The 18,173-nt window shown below is 48.3% G+C and overlaps 2 protein-coding genes across 2 annotated transcripts in view; one reads left to right on the top strand and one right to left on the bottom strand.

Annotated features, from left to right (window-relative positions):
* Positions 1-718: 718 nt before the first annotated feature.
* On the bottom strand, positions 719-13,228 carry med17 (mediator complex subunit 17). The gene is made up of 13 exons (XM_080509753.1): positions 13,096-13,228; positions 12,159-12,403; positions 11,084-11,247; positions 10,673-10,892; positions 10,335-10,471; positions 9,855-9,936; positions 9,449-9,601; positions 8,832-8,962; positions 7,117-7,301; positions 6,760-6,897; positions 6,493-6,610; positions 3,318-3,477; positions 719-1,084 (listed from the first exon to the last, which is right to left on the bottom strand). Exons 2-13 carry the CDS (start codon positions 12,391-12,393, stop codon positions 876-878), a joined length of 1,932 nt encoding a protein of 643 aa, XP_080365879.1. The 5' UTR covers positions 12,394-12,403; positions 13,096-13,228; the 3' UTR covers positions 719-875.
* A 318-nt stretch (positions 13,229-13,546) lies between these two features.
* The window catches only part of cep295 (centrosomal protein 295), a 17,062-nt gene continuing 12,435 nt past the window's right edge, over positions 13,547-18,173 (top strand). The window contains exons 1-11 of the mRNA XM_080505409.1: positions 13,547-13,804; positions 14,401-14,601; positions 15,438-15,562; positions 15,630-15,723; positions 15,976-16,089; positions 16,170-16,310; positions 16,434-16,617; positions 16,732-16,911; positions 17,049-17,300; positions 17,575-17,918; positions 18,038-18,114. Of these exons, the coding sequence (XP_080361535.1) occupies positions 13,706-13,804; positions 14,401-14,601; positions 15,438-15,562; positions 15,630-15,723; positions 15,976-16,089; positions 16,170-16,310; positions 16,434-16,617; positions 16,732-16,911; positions 17,049-17,300; positions 17,575-17,918; positions 18,038-18,114 (1,811 nt within the window). The 5' untranslated portion in view covers positions 13,547-13,705. The remainder of the gene's footprint in view (positions 13,805-14,400; positions 14,602-15,437; positions 15,563-15,629; positions 15,724-15,975; positions 16,090-16,169; positions 16,311-16,433; positions 16,618-16,731; positions 16,912-17,048; positions 17,301-17,574; positions 17,919-18,037; positions 18,115-18,173) is intronic.

Raw genomic sequence — 18,173 nt, 5'->3', positions numbered from 1 at the left:
AACAGAAGTAGCAAAAGTACTGAAATATTGTGATTGGGTAAAAGTATCTTTACTTTGCTGAAATTCTAAAAGTACCCTACTAAAAATCTACTTGAGTGAAAGTAAAAAAAAAAAACCCAACTAGGTCGTTTAAGATTCCACTCTTCCTTCCTATACAAGGACATACAATTGAGCAATGAACTGCATAACTGCTTACAACCTAATAATAATGTGCACAATAAGTGGGCAGAAATTCATTATTCTGCAAATCTGTTTTTCTTCACCTAAAACACGACACTACAAGCCTTGACCACTTGTAGTGGAATAAAATAAAATAAAACCAACAATCAAACAAAGTGTATACGAAATTCCTAACGACAAACTTTTTCCTTTCAATAGAAACCGAAAACGTAACTGTCTTAACTGAGGAATGCTGAAATAACAAATGAATTGAAAAGCTAGAAAATAAAAAGCCCCGCCCAATGAAATATTACAATATTAAACTATAAACTTGTCTTCAGTTAATTTTCTACGTTTGCAGATTGAATCTGCTCTTGGTTTGCAAAGTTCAGTGGAAATGTGAGAGTCTGAACATAGTTCTGATTTTATTTCACATATTTTAGCCTCAACAGAAATGTGTCCATACCATCGTGTCTGAAATCGGAAGTTCTGAGAACAAAACAAAGATATTCTCAAAAAGACAACAAAGCCAGCAGAAACGGTCTCAGACTTAGATTTTTCTTTATTTTGTACCAAACCATTGGATGTATTTACAACATTAAAGAGTGGGAAGAAGTTCCACTTAACAGCACAAAGAAGGACAGGTGTTTTAAATAGCGGTTGGACTGGCGGTGGGTGAACCCGGCACGCGGCCGTCGGTTCAGCGCCGCCACTGCTCAAGGACACGGCGTCAGCGCGGCCATGAGCAGCTCCATCTTGTACACAAAGTTGCGTCCCTCCATGCGGCTCCAGTGCACCTCTTTGTACGGCCCCCTGAGGTGGCTCCACTTGGCCTCCTGGATGACGTCGCTCTTCGGCAGCTCTTTGGTTTGGCTGCGTGGGAACTGGACCAGAACTTTGCAGCCGCTCTCCGGACCATTGCGCACTGGGAACAAACAAACAAACAACGGTCACGTCACGTGACGTAAACACGCCATACGACATCCTGTCTCAGGTCACTCTCAAACACTTTCTACGTTAAAGATGCATTTTCATTCCATTTGCCACAGTTATTTAAAAAACAGTCGCTTCTCAAACTTGTTTTTAAAAGTAACCAAGTTAGAGTACAAGTTTCTTTTCAGTCACTTTCAGCAGCGGCCGACACCACCCTCCCTCGTCTGAACATAAAAACTCTGCAGATCCTGCCTCCTGCACCTGCTGGTACATATTTAACCTTCATTCTTCGTTCTATTTATATCTGACTCATGCTTTTAATATCACATTTTTACTATTACTGATATTTATTTACCCAGAGATGGAGTTGTCGTCTGTTGTTGCACTATTTATTTATTTGCACTGCCTGCTCTATGTGTGTGTGTGTGTGTGTGTGTGTGTGGGGGGGGGGGGGGGGGGGGGGGCTTATTGCAATGTTAAGGTTTATTGATGATGATGGTTGGTTTTCTGTTACCTGAACGCACCGTTAGAGCGAGTTGGCCTGTGATTGGCTGAGAGTGGAGAAGGGGGCGGGTCAGGTGACTGCATGCACTGTGTGTGTGTGTGTGTGTGTGTGTGTGTGTGTGTGTGTGTGTGTGTGCGTGTGTGCGTCAGTTTGGAGGAGAACTAAGGAGCAGCCAATTCTGTTTAATAATAAAGCGGCTTTGCAGACAAGAAAGTCGTCCTGCTGGACGGTATAATAGTAACGCACAGTGACTAATTAATGAACTTTAATCTCTCTCTCTCTCTCTCTCTCTCTCTCTCTCTCTCCCTCCCTCCCTCCCTCCCTCCCCAGCAAATGATGGCTCTAATAACAGTCAAGTTCCTAGATCCTTTGGAGGAAGTCTGGAAGACAAGTGTCAGGAACCGGTTGTGGCTGAGCTCATGAAGCCCGCCGTCTGCACACGATGCAGGAGCTGTTATTTAACTAATGCCAAAATTGCTCCGGTGGGTGTGAATGTGAGGCGTGCGCGCTCTATTTTTACTGCACACATTTTGCCCGTCCCTCGGGAGGAATCACAGTGGATGGCTTCACTGAAGCAGACATGACGAAACACAGCTCGGCACACGCCTCTGCCAGCAAACAAGCAGCACTTTTCACCGCTTGAAGGTGTCGGTTTTTAATTGACGAGGAACTTTTCTTCTTCAGTGAACGCAAATACCAGTGAAATGACAAACAATGAGTTGAATTTTGATGAACGACAGCTCTATGGCTTTAAAAAGCGGATTTTAAAAATTTTTACTTTTTAGATAAAAACACTTTGAGGCAAATCTCCTTATACTCTTCAATCTGAAGGAATAATAATCTAGATTTTAAATTTGCCCTTCACAGCAAAAAGCCCAGAGTTCAATTAACGCCCACAGTGTTTATTTTAGGAAAGTCAAAAATAATCAATAATACGTCGTTTCAGTTGAAGCTGCTTTTATGTGTTGAATTCGAGTGGGTTTTTAATACGTTCCGGTGACGACCCGAATGGTGAACGGAAGTGAAAAGCTCAAAATGGCGGACGGCGAGGAGTTTCCCCGACTGCGCAATGCGACGGATTCCCGAGGAATGACGCGACGCTCTCCAACCAAAATGCGTGTTTTCCCGGTAAGACGCGGCGTCACTGACCAGAACGGGGGAAGAAAAGAGCGGCCGCGATCGGCGTCAAGCGTTTTCCCACGCTATCGCCTTGTTCACGCGAGAATCACGTCATCGTACTCCTGCGGTGGCGTGATTTGTTGGCGATACCAAGTGATTTTTTTTTTTTACCACAAAAACATCAAAATATCACCAAAAAAACCACGAGCCCGTTCAGGCAAGTTGGGTGGATGATTCAGTTGCCCGGGCAACGCTTTTACTAGCCCCGGATATTCAGGCAAGCCTTAATGTGGAGCCCTGGAATCTGTCTGTAAGGCTATTGGAACACGGAGGCACATCACAGGTAGCTTTGGTTTGAATGAAAAAAGACATTTCCTTTGAGAGAAGATAAAAAAAAGATTTGACCTAATGCATACATGGTTCATGATTTGTGGCGTGCTGGATGATTAATCCAATCAGGATGACTAAACAGAAAACGGTGGCTGGTGCAGAGCAGGAACGGCAGCTCATTCAACCACAGTGAAGACGGACAGCTCGCCCCCCCCCCCCCTCACAGTGTCCCGGGGGTTCTGGGTGACCCCCTCCAGAGACCCGCTCTCACCTGAGATGGAGTACTCTCCGTTGGGAGAGGCCACGGTGACGGCGGAGGCGTTGCCGACGCTCTCCACGGGGCCGAGGCCCACGTGGTTGCTGAAGCTCAAGACGTGCCAGCCCATGACCTTCGCCAGCTGCTGCACGGCGTGCACCTGATGCTGTGACATCTGAGAGGAGAGGAGAGGAGAGGAGAGGAGAGGAGAGGGAGAGGGAGAGGGAGAGGAGAGGGAGAGGGAGAGGAGGGGAAGAGAGGGGAGGAAGAGGGAGAGGAGAGGGAGAGGGAGAGGAGAGGAGGGGAAGAGAGGGGAGGAAGAGGGAGAGGGAGAGGAGAGGAGAGGAGAGGAGAGGAGAGGAGAGGAGAGGAAGAGAGGGGAGGAAGAGGGAGAGGGAGAGGGAGAGGGAGAGGAGAGGAGAGGAGAGGAGAGGAGAGGAGAGGAGAGGAGAGGAGAGGAAGAGAGGGGAGGAAGAGAAAGAGGAGAGGAAGAGGGAGAGGGAAAGGGAGAGGGAAAGGGAGAGGAAGAGGAGGGGAGGAAGAGGAGAGGAGAGGAGAGGAGAGGAAGAGGGAGCGGGAGAGGAGAGGAGAGGAGAGGAGAGGAGAGGAGAGGAAGAGGGAGCGGGAGAGGAGAGGAGAGGAGAGGAAGAGAGGGGAGGAAGAGGAAGAGGAGAGGAAGAGGGAGAGGGAAAGGGAGAGGAAGAGGAGGGGAGGAAGAGGAGAGGAGAGGAGAGGAGAGGAGAGGAAGAGGGAGCGGGAGAGGAGAGGAGGAGAAGAGAGGGGAGGAAGAGGGGAGGGGAAGGGAGAGGGGAGGAAGAGGGGAGGGGAAGGGAGAGGAGGAAAGAGGAAGAGAAAGAGGAGAGGAAGAGGGGAGGAGAGGAGAGGAAGAGAATGAGGAGAGGAGAGGAAGAGGGGAGGGGAAGGGAGAGGAGAGGAGAGGAGAGGAGGAAAGAGGAGGGGAGGGGAGAGGAGGACAGAGGAGAGGAGGAAAGCGGAGGAAAGAGAGGAGAGGTGAGGAGAGGGGAGAGGAGAGGAAGAGGAAGAGGGAGAGGGAGAGGAGAGGAGGGGAGGAAGAGGGAGAGGAGAGGAGAGGAGAGGAGAGGAAGAGAGGGGAAGAAGAGGAAGAGGAGAGGAAGAGGGAGAGGGAAAGGGAGAGGGAAAGGGAGAGGAAGAGGAGGGGAAGAGAGGGGAGGAAGAGGGGAGGGGAAGGGAGAGGGGAGAGGAGGAAAGAGGAAGAGAAAGAGGAGAGGAAGAGGGGAGGAGAGGAGAGGAAGAGAATGAGGAGAGGAGAGGAAGAGGGGAGGGGAAGGGAGAGGAGAGGAGAGGAGCGGAGGAAAGAGGAGGGGAGGGGAGAGGAGGACAGAGGAGAGGAGGAAAGCGGAGGAAAGAGAGGAGAGGTGAGGAGAGGGGAGAGGAGGAAAGAGGAAGAGAAAGAGGAGAGGAAGAGGGGAGGAGAGGAGAGGAAGAGAATGAGGAGAGGAGAGGAAGAGGGGAGGGGAAGGGAGAGGAGAGGAGAGGAGGAAAGAGGAGGGGAGGGGAGAGGAGGACAGAGGAGAGGAGGAAAGCGGAGGAAAGAGAGGAGAGGAGAGGGGAGAGGAGGAGAGGAGGAAAGAGGAGAGGAGAGGAGAGGAGGAGAGGAGAGATGCTCAAATGTACCTAAATGTTTACGTTCTGATTCTAATCTGGTCTATTTACAGCTTCATGTTTCTGTTCAAAGCTTCACATTTGATGACAATCATATACATTTGTATATTTAAACATCATGTCGTTGGATTTTTTTTCTTATTATTTTTGTCACATGTCTCAATTACTAATATATCTGAATTCATGAAGGCATTTTATGTTATTTAATTTGTAAACAGATGACGATTTCCTCTGAGCACGAAAGTTTCCATCAATCTTTTTTGCTCATCACTTTTTTATCATTCATGTACTTTACTACGACCTTAATTTAATATATTACACGTTCACTGGTGTTTTATATACACAGTGTTTCAAATCTCCACATTGGTTTTGCGAATCACTTGGAGCTCCAGTTTCCTACCCCGGTATGCGAGCGATCAGTAAAGCCCCGTCTCCACCGCACACAAGTGCCGGGGCGGAGCGGAGCGGTACGGAGCAGCTCGGAAGCACTAACCCCGACCGAAATTTTGGGTCGTGTCTCCACTGCAGAGAGGAGCATGAAAAGTGGGCGGGGCTTATGAGCTCCGCAGAAATGTGACATTATAACAGAAAAGAACGTCGTCAGATGTAGATCTTATGAATCCTCTGTTGTTGTTTAAATTCTCCACTTTGCACTGTTATTTTTTGCAGCGGAAAAAAAAAAAGTTACTTTTTGCAGCAGTCATTTTTTGCAGTGGAGAGCTGCAGCCGCAACTTCCGTGTTTGTTTTGAGAGAGCGAGTCGCTCGGCCACTTGCCGGCGACTTGCCCCGCACTCGAGCGCTCGGGTGTGGGGCAAGTGGCCGGAGCGTTCCCCCCCGGTTGGCTGAGGCACAGACACGGGAGTCTGAGCTTTCTGCTCAAACCCAGGAGGTTCTCCACTCCGGCGCCTCCGTGTTCTGGCAGCACAGCGCCGGAACACGGAGGCGCCGAGCTCCGAGCTCCGAGCTCCTTTTCATCGCTTCCGCGGTCCGTCCCCGCGATAAAGCGCCACTGACCGCGGCTGAACAGAACATTGACCGCCTCTGGGAAGCGGAGCTGCCGGAGCGCGGTCAGCGCCGGAGACGAAAGCTCCAGACTCCGGTGTCCCGGACGCACATCAGCGCCACGGCCAGCGCTATGCTGCAAACAGGAAGCTCCAACGCGATGCAAAGTCCCTCCCCCCGGTCTCCCCCTGCCTCAAGTCGCTGTTTCACAACAAACACTAAAGTTGAGCAGCAAAGAAAAGAAAATGAAAATAAAAACAACCAGAGCACAGCTGACCACACTGACAGCAGAGGCTTCTTCCAGCCGGCACATTAAAATATTGAGGGCGTGTAGTAAATCACTGACCAATCAGCAGACAGCAGCTCAACCTCAGACCCGTTCCATGGTCCTGGTACCCCAACGGATGGGGAGCGGAAAAGCGGTCGCCTTTGGAGCGGTCTAGAGTGGTTTAGACTGCATTCCATGTCGTGACACGCGAGCCGGAGCAGTTTAGACCGGTCTAGGCTGGTACTTTTTGTGCGGTGGAGACGGGGCTTTAGTACCTGCGAGAGGAGGAAGTCCTGAAGCTCCTGCTCCTGATGCGACAGCGTGACGACGCGCCCGTCTCTGTGCACCACCCTGATCTGCTCAACGCCGATGTTCAGCTGCAGCTGGATCGACCTGAACACGCAAACCACAACGGAGGGTGGGATTAGTCGCTCAAGAGGGGCCCTGTCGGTCGCTGGCCACATATTTAGAACCAAGAAGCGCTCAGTTTGTGAGCAACGGGAAACGCTGCTTTGTGGCGGACGTCTTCGTCCTCCACTTACTTGCAGATCTGCTCGTAGCCCTGCGAGGTGATGAGCACCTTCACGCTGGACTCGTACACGTCGTTGATGTTGGACCAGTGAGCCTGGATCTGCGGGTCCTCGATCCGACTCGCCAGGCTGTCGATAGTCCTCGCCGTCCTGATGGAAACGCACTTCGTTGATTCTATGCATTGGACTGCGCACATGCACCTGAGGAGTTCCCCAAGGCTCCCGTCCTGGGGCCACTTCTGTCCTAAACCTCTACTGACTTCCACTGACTCAGCAGTACTGGTTTGTGCCACTTTGTGCCAGGAAACGGCCGCCCGGCGCCGCGAGCACTGAGCTCCTGCTCTGAACGCGGCAACGGCTTCCCCTCACCTGCTGCGGAGGAAGATGTGTTTGGCCTGTTTGATGATCTTCTCCAGCAGCCCCTCGCTCTGCTGCAAGCCGGAGATCTCTGCCTTGTCGTAGGCCATCGGCCCAGCCAGACGCATACGTTTGTGGCCAAAGGGGGCGCTGGCGGGATGGGGCATCACCACGGAGCTCAGCTGCTGCTTGTGAAACTGCAAGAGGAAGAAGGTTTTTTACTGCACCGGCCTGTCAACGAAGTGTGGTGAGTTCTTTTCACGTGCGACATTAATCAATTCAAGCGTATTTCTATAGTGTTTAATAGAACAGTTATTCCGAGGCACTTTAGTCCAACTCTTTTTATTGACATTTTTCAAATCAAATGCAAATGAAATGGTACATTTCGAAAGTAATAAAGACCCTCATTTTTATGCACTTAGTGACCCTGTGACCTGATATGCAAATGAGGTCATGGTCACCATGGTGCCCCTTCTCCCCAGGTGGAGTGTCCATGTGTGAAGTTTGGTGACTGTGGGCCCAGGAACTGCTGAGAAATGAGGAGAAATGTTTATATGGAAATACATGTATTGTGCAACCATGACGAGCAAACTTCAGACCCTACCAATCTTCAAGGTCAAGGTCAGGTCACTTGGTGTACTGGAGGTTATCCCTGGAGTGTGTATCATGTGTGTATTACATTTCAGAGCCCTAGCTCAAAAACCTAGGCCTCCAGAGCCCAAAATGTGTTTTTAAGCACTTTGTGACCCTGTGACCTACTTAATATGCAAATTAGGTCAAGGTCACCATAGTATCCCTTCCCCCTCTGAGATGTATCCACATGTGAAGTTTGGTCACTGTGGGCCCAGGGGTTGCCGAGATATAGGTAGAGACGTACGGACGTACGGAGACTGTTTCAAGATCCCCCTTCGGGGCCTATCAGCCACGGCGGGGGATAAAAAAAACCCCCACAACAGTGCTGCACATGTGCAGAACGGTCACAGTCTACTGTTTTTTCTGCAAACGTTCCAGGAGATCGACAATAAAAACCATGGAGGACTCCTGAGTGTTTGTGCTGCTCAAGCCTTTTGAATTTACCAGCACGTCTACAACACAGGGTAACAGTTAATACACAATCATCCCCATAAGAAGAGACGCGTTTCATTCAGAACGCAGATACAGAGTGGGCTGATACGAGGACATCGTTTTCTGCACACAGATGTTGCTGTATTCCAAAAACAAACACCAACTACTGGCCTAACATGCTAACTACAGCAATCGTTATTGTAGCTATCCGAGGCCCCGCTTGCACAACGTTTTAAGTGAAAACGCATTGTTTTTGTTTGGAAACGTTTCACGTTGACACGGCAACGTTCTGAAAATGATGTAGTTAGCATGTCAGGCCATGGGTGGCGCTGTTGTTCGTTGTAGGTCCACCGACATTCGTATGGACAGACGATGAAGATAGACTGTTATTAGGGGTGACTCCACAAAAAAAAAAAACAACTACCAAAATGGACTCTGAAAACTAGAATATGGATCGGGAGTCACGACACTCTGGAGGCCGCCATTTACCATCGACTCGCACAGAATTATTCACTACAGCCGGGGTGCAAAAGCGGCAGGAGCAGCCTGGGCGTTTCCAGAAACGTTCCCGTTCGCCCGTCTACACGACGGAGAGTTTTCGAAAAGTTCCACCTTGGGAGCCATTTTCAAAAAGTTGTATTTTCCGTGGGGCTCGGCCTCACCTCTCTCATCATCTGATGCAGGTTGTGTTCCAGCACGTAGAGGTGGTCGTCTGGTTTGGGTTTCTCTGGAGAGGTGCGGCAGGTCTTCTTCTCTCCCGTGGAGTGACACAGTGAGATGGACAGCTGCAGACCTGTAGGGGGGGGGGCAGACACTCGGGGGGGTTAGGGTTTGTTTTACATATTTACACATGAAGCCAACTCGGAGCCGAGCCACAAAAAAAGCTCTTTTGTCGTAGAAAATGCAAAAGCAAACAAACCGAATCATCATCTGCACTTTGGGTTTAACTGAACTTTGGATGAACTGCTGCATTTTTCCTACAGTGAGCATGTGTTTGCATTTTAAGCACCGTCGAACCACAAGTCCCACCTGCAGTAAAACAAATCAAACAATTTAATCAGTGAACTTATAACTTAGAACATTCCCTCAGTTCGGCGCCCTCTATTGTGGCTCCAACAGCAGCACCGTCTTTACGAACTAACAGGGAGGGGTGAACATATATTCAGCTTGGACACGATCGGGTGTGGAACACGCCTCCCTCAAGGATCGGCGCTTTGGACCAGAAATGAGTAGATACAAAGACGGGAAACGGGATCTCTGGGTGGCGACGCGCGGTGACCTGGGAAAGGCTGCGAGATGATCTGGTTCTTCACCACGATGTGAGGGATCTGAGACTTGATCTGCACCGCCTCTCTGGACAGCTGAGCGAAGATCTCCTTGCAGAGCAACACGTTCTGAGCCGCCTCCAGCTTCACGTGCCACAGCTGAGCACCTGAGAAGAGGAGGAGGAGGAGGAGGAAGATGTGAAAGAGGCGGGGCAGAACACGACAGAGGACAACATGAAGCAATAGCAGGAGGAAGAGAAGGAAGAAACAGTTGAAAAAGAAAAAAAGTGGATAAAAAGAAAAAAAACACCAATTAAAACAAAAAAATGTCACACTGTGTCAGTGTGCATGAAAGTGTGTGTGTGTGTGTGTGTGTGTGTGTGTGTGTGTGTGTGTGTGTGTGTGTGTGTGTGTGTGTACCAGCTTTGGATTTCTGGGGTCGCCTGAACAGGCTGATGGTTCCCAGGTCACCGATATCGGGAGCTTGTTTCTGGATGGACACCTGAGGACAGAATTTGAGAATCAAACCAGCGCACACAGATACGTACACACATGGCATTAGCGCCATCTGCTGGTCCTCCTTATCTCTACATTCCCACCACTCTATACTTTCTCCAATGGCCCCGTCGCCTTCACAAGCCCACTTCACCATCTTCTGCTCCTTCCTCTTTCTTCCCCATTCCTTCACTCCTCAACCCCTCCATCATGTTGCTTCTTTCACTCCCATACTTCCTGCAGCTTCGACTGTTTCTGATTCTTGATACAGAATGCAAAGGCCCGTTGGATATTTCCCCTTTATGTGTTCTGGAACTATCTAAGTATGAATGTTCTAATTCTTAATCTGGTAAAGACGGTCTCCTCTGAGTCTGAACTGTATTTCTGCTCCGTCTGCCCTCGGACCTTGATGTAAGCGGACCCCTCCAGGTCACTGGGGATCTGCACGTCCAGCGGGCAGTAGTCCTCTGGGATCTTCTTGTCCAGATCGATGTCTGTGTTTTTGATCACCTCGAAGGTGCCGTGGTGAGGAAACAGGGACCCTGCAGCAGATCGCAGCACATCGCCGTGTTAGAAAACTGCTCCCTGCATATAATTTAGAACTTTACCGGTGCGAGAGCGTCAATAGGAGTCAGACGTGACGACACAATTTTCTGATGAGGATTAGAGAGAAACCAATAATCTGTGATGGCTCTGGTTGGAGAAAACAAGCTGGAACTGTCCAGGGAGGACATTTCACTGACCTGCGCTGCGGTAGCTGAGGTCTCCCAGGATCTTGTCTCCCACTTTGCGTAGTTTCCACTGCGAGCGAAGGCGCAGCAGCTCGGAGTTGAAGTCACGTTGCCTCCTGTTCTCCTGGTTCTCTGCCACGGACTTGCTGAGCTTCTCGGCCCCTTTGAGGAGGAGCTGAGCAGCCGTGGCCAGCGACTTCTTCTTACTGATCAGCTGGAACACCTGGGGCGTCTGCGCGAGACCCGGAAACACGTCACTGCAGGAATCCAGCCCTCTCCTGCACTTCCATCCAACTCAGGAGTGCAGCCAGGCGGGCACACGCACTCACAATCAAGCCGAAAGGCCCATTTAGAGCCACAGAATAACCTTGAATTGATGCTTTATGGACTGTGTGAGGAAACATGCAGTTTCAGGACGTTTACCTTCCCGGCTGTTGGATCCTGAGACACCGGGTCTAAAGCCATGTACTTCTTCTCCTTCACCACACTGAGCACGTCGTTAAGGACGCACATCTCTGTCAGCGCGCTGCGCAGGTTGTTACGCACCGAGTCCCAGGGCCAGAGAGACGGCTGGAACTTCACTGTGCCTGAGTGAAAGAGAGACATTATCAGAGAAAACACAATCTAAAACCACGAGTCCATCCTTAATAAATGAAGACAGAGAGAAGCTTTTTTGAGCATTATGCTACTGAATTAGCTTTAAGATATCTCTCCTTTATTTAAGCAACTGTCTGAGGATGTTTTACTTTTCTTTCCCTCGTGAGAACACGTATCTGCACATTTTCACCCAATTTTTCTGTGATACTTTGTTTTACATCATAGTTTATACTATAGTATCAAGTATCCTCATTTCAGTTATTTCTCCTTTTTTTCCAAATATATTTATTAGTTTTTTTTAAATATAACAATACAATTGCCATCTCTACTTTTAGTGGTGAAGTCCACGATGCGAGTACTTCAGTCACCTCGGCTAAATGAATTTAACAACTTTGTGATCCACTTAGGTTCTTTGCAAAACAGATTTGTTAATAAACAGGTTCTAAAGCTTATAAGCTGTTTTTTCCTATCTGAAATAAGTTTAATAGGAGTTTGGAGATGCATGGGTCACTGTGCGGGACGTTAATCGCCTCTGACACCATCTCACTCACTCTCTACACCAACAAGGGGAATTCATTGTCTCCATTTCTGAGGGAGCTGAAGCATAACGTCTATTTAAATGTGATGAATATGAATATATGTCATTTCAAGGCAGCATGTTACATGGTTTTGATAAGTGACCGTTTTATTTAATTCATATTTAAATAGGTGAAAGACAACTGAGTGTATGGACATAAACATGGACTCTGATCTGTGGAACAATAAAAGGAAGACAATTGTTTTTCTTGAGCTCTTGACTCTTGTTAATGACTCTTATCTGATTTGTAATGTCACGTTGACCGCGGTAGGTCGGGCACACTGTGCTCTGAGGTTCCTCCATCCTGTCTGCAGCAGAACTTACCTTCCTCCTCTTCAGCCTCCTGCTTGCTCCACTCCTGGTCCCTGGAGTCGCGAGCGGCTCCGTCCTCCTCTGAGTCAGACCCTTGATTGAAGTCGATTCTTTGAGCTAACTTAGCCAGGTTCTGGGACATAGACAGAGGGGGGACGTAGGTTTCTGTCCCATCCAGGGCCACCTCCTGCACCTGCTTCTCGCAGGAGGACTCGATGCTCACCCTCACCGCTGGACCACCGGACATGATGGTGATGCTAAGAGGAAGAGGACAAGCAAGGATTTTAGCTTCTAGTCTGGAACAACTTCAATCACAAACCACAAAACCGAAATTTAAACAGACTGTTTTGGAGTGAAAGTAGCTAAACTTGAGGATACAGTTAATTCGTTGAAGCCATAACCAGCAGACAAATGCTGAGTATTTATCGAATATCTATGAGCAAACACATAGTAAAAGTAGTCAAAGGTATAGATGATACACTCTTCCTTTGAATGAAACCTTAAAATACTATTATGTGTTAAGGACTTCCAATAAACAAGATGTTTAAAAAAAAAAAATTATTCCTTTATTTCTTTGTAAAGCACTGTGAATTAAATAAATAGTTTTATGTAACGGCACTATGTCTTAAATGTAATCAGATGAATTAGGAGATGATTCGTGAAGCAAAGAGGCGAACCACAAAAATTCTTATGCACATGTTTTCCAAACTCTAATTATTTCAGTGCTTAATGAACTTAAACAAAATGTTAATGTATACGGATACCTGTCTGACTAGTTTATTCCAACTACTTGAATTAATCTTCATTAATCTTTGATTTCATGGCTTCTCTGCTTAAAAGCTGCTAGCTTTAGTTAGCTTCAGCTGGTCTCACGGAATAAAAACAACTTCTCAGACTTCAAAGAATGGTTGAAATAACAGCGTAATAATATAGATGCGTGAGCTCTTACCTCTAGTCCTCACAAAAGCTTCAGCTTAAAAGGTGAAATAGTTGATTTATTATTGTTTTTAGTATATTTAATACAATTGCTTCTTCTCCGCTCAGACGACAGCTTCCGGTGTCACGACTCTATCTTCCCCCGGTCACTTCCTGGCACGCTCCGAAGCATGTTTTACTGTGTTCACGTAACGCCATGTCATCTTTATGATCGTGTTTTGCTTTAAAGACACTTTTGTTTCGTGTGTTTGTAGAATTGTGAGGAGAAAGACGCTTTAAAAACGAAAGCCGTGAGTCGGAAATAACGTATTTTGTGTGGGGCTTCGGTCCCGGCGGCAGTTTGAACTACCGGATGTGACGCGGGGGACTCAAGCCGTTTTCGGGTTGGCATGGTTTTTTGTGACGATAACGTAATTCCATTTGTACGCAATTTAGACACCTTTAAATACTTTTCAAAAACTGTATATATACTTTTTTTTAATTTTATTTTTTTACTTTGTTTGGTCTCCGGAGGGCGTGATGGGAACCAATCTCTACAGCAAAGTGAAGCTAATCAACATTAGCTTGAGTCTGTCGCAACTAGCGTGATTCTCTTAAATGTTCACCAACGAAGTTGGAAAAAAATGAAATCAAAAACATCGAGATTGAGATTAAGCCCCAACGAGGAGGCGCGGATAATCCGGGAGGAGCAGGAGAGGAGGAGGAAACTGCGATTGCAGCAGGTAAAGCTCGCAATATCACTTAAAACTCTTTTGTTCTCATTTGAAATGTCATCAGAAAACATGTTTCCCTGCACAACTCAATTCTTAATAAAATACCAGCATGTAAAATAAACAGTGCTAGTTATTCAAAAAATTTGTCCAAAATATACACAGAAAGGAGTGCATAATTATGTCAAGAACTATTAATATAACGACAGAAGTAATCAGAGCCGCCTGAACATTGTGCAATAAATTATGTCCCTGTGTTTTAATAGTGTAGTTGTGTCAGTTGTTCAGGAGTCCGATGGCAGTGGGGAGAAGGGATATTTTGACTCTTGCAGTCTTGTATATATCACTCCTCTACCTCCAGTAAGAGAAAGCAGTCCATGCTGGGGGTGGGTGGGATTTGAGGACGTGGAGGCAGTTGTGCTCTGCAGAGAGGGCATCTCTTGAGTGGGTTCAGTGTCCTCTCAGTGGTCTTTATCCCACTCTTCCCACAAAAAGTGATTCCCAGTCAGGATGGTCTCGACGGAGCAGCTGTGGAAGACCAGTCGATGTCTGCTGGATTAGAAAAATCACGTCAGATCTGTTTCTTGGCGTCTGTGTGTGCACGGCAGGTGCGGCAGCAGCAGCGACACATCGCCCTGCAGATCCGCAGAGAGGTGGAGCAGAGGCGGCAGCGGGAGCTGCAGCTGCTGGAGGATGAGCTGAGGCTGGACTGGGAGCAGCAGCAGAGGGACAAACTGCTCTCTCTGCACAGCCTGTACCAGGAGAGCCTCCAGCTGCTGGGACAGGGACACAGGAGTGCTAAAGAAAACGTGAGATCAGACAAAGTCACACAGAAATGATTGCTGGAATCCTACAAGTCAGAGCTTCTCTCGCAGAATGAAGGTGTTTAGATGCATGTTTATGTGTTTTCTCGGCAGGCTTAGGCAGTTAGATACTGTCTTATTTTTTGCTTGAAGCAAGATGAGGATGTAAGTTGAATTTGGTGGTGTCAAACATTGCATTTTTGTCATCCAAATGAAGAGAAGTAGGTCAAACCAACCAGCATGTGACCTCATAATACATACACTGCTCACAAAGCGTTTGGGATATTTTAGCTTTTGGGTGAATTTTCAGAATGAGCCTCAAATGCACTATAACCTACACAGGAGATCTTAAAGTGACCTTGTCCAAACATTTGAATGCACCTGTCCAACTGTTCAATGTTTCAAATTGTTTTACGATTCAAGACTGAACCGCTCTACACTTTGTGAATGGTACGATGACAAGCCCAGTCTACACAAAGAACATCCTTAATCCGGTCACTGTGCCGCTGCATGAACAACACAGGCCTCATTTCATCTTCATGGACCACAATGCTCCAGCTCATGGGGGCTCCATCATTAGTAAACAACAAGAGTGAGATGCCATGCTTCAGCAGACAGCAGTGCTATACCCTCCACTGCTGGGGATTTTATTCCTACAAATAATTTGACAGGAGGAAATCCATACTGCATGCTTCTACTTTGATGATATAATATCACTGCAGCATCAAACTTTACATTTTCCCCTGAATTTCACCTGAAAGCCAAATAGCATCCCAAACGTTTTTCTGAGTCATGTGAAAGTGAGTCCCTTGTGCCAATGACTTTTTTTTTTCTCACACAAGGAGCCTGACCTGGCAGCCATAGCTCAGCAGGAGGAGGAAAACCACTCGAGAGCTGAGCAGCGCTATCGAGAAGCCCTGAGGGAGCTGAAATCTCAGAAGCTCCGAGACCACGAGAGGCAAAACCAGTAAGTGGCCTCACGTGTGCTTCATAAGGAGACGTTTTGTGGAAAATAACTGGATATTGTTCTGCAGGCCCATCAATGTCAGAAGGAAAGCACTCCGGGCAGAAAAGGAAAGAGCGGCCAAAGTGGCCAGTCTACCAGCGCCTCCTCCGGACCCCCTGCAGGTGATGGACTCCCAGATATCCTCCCAAAAAGCTCCTGATCGCCTCTGATCGGTCTTCATTTTCCCAGATTTCTTCATGTGCAACTGCATACACCTGTAACGAGCAACATTTTACACTTCCTTTGCCCCACTTTGTTGTGAGATGGAGCCATTTGTCCATTTCATCAAATTTCTAGTTCTTTTTAGGCACATCAACCTTTGTTTAATGTAATCTACAGCATTAAACAAAACAACAACTTCTGTATGTTAACAGATCATCGACACTAAGAAGCCACGTATCGTCCGGAGAACCGACGTCAGCGCTTTTGCTTCCACCCACTATCACATGCCTGAGAGCACGGTGGAGAGAGAGGTGGACATCCAACAGGTAAACTCCCGTGGACATGTCCTCTGTGGTTTATAGTTCCTCTTCCATTCGACTCGTTCAATCTGTTCTCGTGTCTGCAGCCCAGTGCCGCTGAGGGAGCTGAGGTGGAGGAGAAGAGACAGCAGGACTTCCAGAGAGAGGAGACGAGGAAGAGGGAGGAGCAGCTGGAGAAGGCTCGTCTGAGGGGGAGGCAGGCTTTGAGGAGGGAACAGCTTGTGCAGGTAGGATTTAACTTCCTCCCGATGATAAAGACGCAGGGGAACAACAGACCCCCAAGTGCAGACATATGGCAGCAGGTTGTGTTCTCAGCATATGCACAACTCTTGATACCGGTTGTTTTTCAGGATCGCGAGCGTTTGCTTGTTGAGCTGGAGCACATGCAGCAGACAGACCTGCTGAGGAGGAGGCAGCAGGTGACTCAGATGCCTGCTCAGATCTTCCAGCCTCTCTACATGAGACGGGAGACAAGGGAGGACTTCCAGAGAGAGATGGAGTTTGCCTTTGAAGACATGTATACGGGCGAGAGACGTAAGGGCCGTTCAGACGGGCTATATTCATATTGTGATTGTCGCCCAGGGCTCAGGAGCCAGTTTAGATTTAGGATGAGCCTTTAAAAAAAACCTCCACTGTGTGTGATCTCAGGGGTTAAAGGTGACCTGGTGGTCCGGCTGGTGCCTGAGCCTCTTCCAGCTGCGTCTCCGGGCGGTCAGGACCAGGAGCTGGACGTCACGCTGGATGACGTCAATGTTCCGGAGCCCGACAACACACAGTGTGAAGCTGAGCAAGGAAGTCTGAGGTCTGAGCCGGAGCTGTCTGCTGAAGGTGAGGACACACAGTACATTCATTCATCCCATCATGTCCTCCTCAACATGCCTTTTAGTCAGAGACAGTTTTGTGAGGCGATGTTCCCTCTGTGTATGTACTACTTTAATACATTCAGCGTGTTTCCTCTCCTGCAGTGCCCTCCTCCAGACCGCCCCCCCGCCAGGCGCTGAGGAGGCTCCTGGATCGTATCAGGAATCAGAGGAACCAGATCACTGACCTCGGCCAACACGTCCCTGCAGCCGGTTCACCGAGCTGCGACTCCGATCAGATCCCAGAGCGGGACTCCACCATCGAAACAGGATCTCTGCTGAGTGAGAAGCACAAAGCAATTCCTGTCGAGCTCCATGAGTCGGTGTCCGTCATCCACAGTGACGACGTTAATCCAGGTAAATCTGTTTATTCCGACTTTTTGAAATCCATTCTATTACTTTCTTTATCCTTGGTGTGATCACTGTAATCACACGAAAGTAGAAATAGCTGTCAGACCTTCAGTCTCGTCACTGCTTTGACCCCCACCTCCGTCTTTTTTTTTTTTTTTTTAAAGGAGAGAAACATTTATTGTGATTCAACAGCTTCACGTGTTTGCTTTGTGTTTGGATCAGCCGAGGAGACGCCGGGGCCGTCGGCAGCCGTCGACTCTCGCGACGTCCTCGCTGTCAGAATCCAAGAATTTGAGGAGGAACGGAGACGAAGGGTGCTCGCCGACACTCGGGTTCAGTGACTTACTGTCAGTCCGATTTATACCTGAAAACACGCATGGTATGACACATTTTGTGCAGGAGGAGGAGCTGGAGAGGGAGAAGCGGCAGCAGGGGGCCATGCTGCAGGAGCTGGAGGAGCAAAAGGCCAAACTGGAGCAGATGCTGCTGGAAGCCGAGCGGGAGAGGGAATGTCTGAAGGCCGCCGTCTCTCAGGAAGCACCCAGAAACCAACCTGAGGAGGAGGAGGAGGAGGAGGAGGAGGAGGAGGACGTCACCTCTGTCACCTCCCAACTCCCCACTGAGGTCAGGGCTCCACTCACGTGTGTTTCTGCTTGATGAGTCCATGAATCCAGTGTTTATTATTTCCACCACATTGCTATTGTTGTGATGACGGTTGTTCCCCGTGTCTCCTCACTGTGCAGCCGCTTCGTCCTGCACATGAAGACGAACACACCAGACGGATCAAAGAATACCAGCAACGGCTGCTCGAGCAAAACAGGTCTGTTAAAGTTTCCTTTTTTAGGATTTGCACAGCTTTGTGGGCTTTCTGTGGAGTAG

Source organism: Blennius ocellaris, assembly GCF_963422515.1.
Source record: "Blennius ocellaris genome assembly, chromosome: 2".
NCBI lineage: Eukaryota > Metazoa > Chordata > Actinopteri > Blenniiformes > Blenniidae > Blennius > Blennius ocellaris.
The sequence above is the reverse complement of the archived record's forward strand: the minus strand, read 5'-3'. Positions and strand labels throughout refer to the sequence as shown.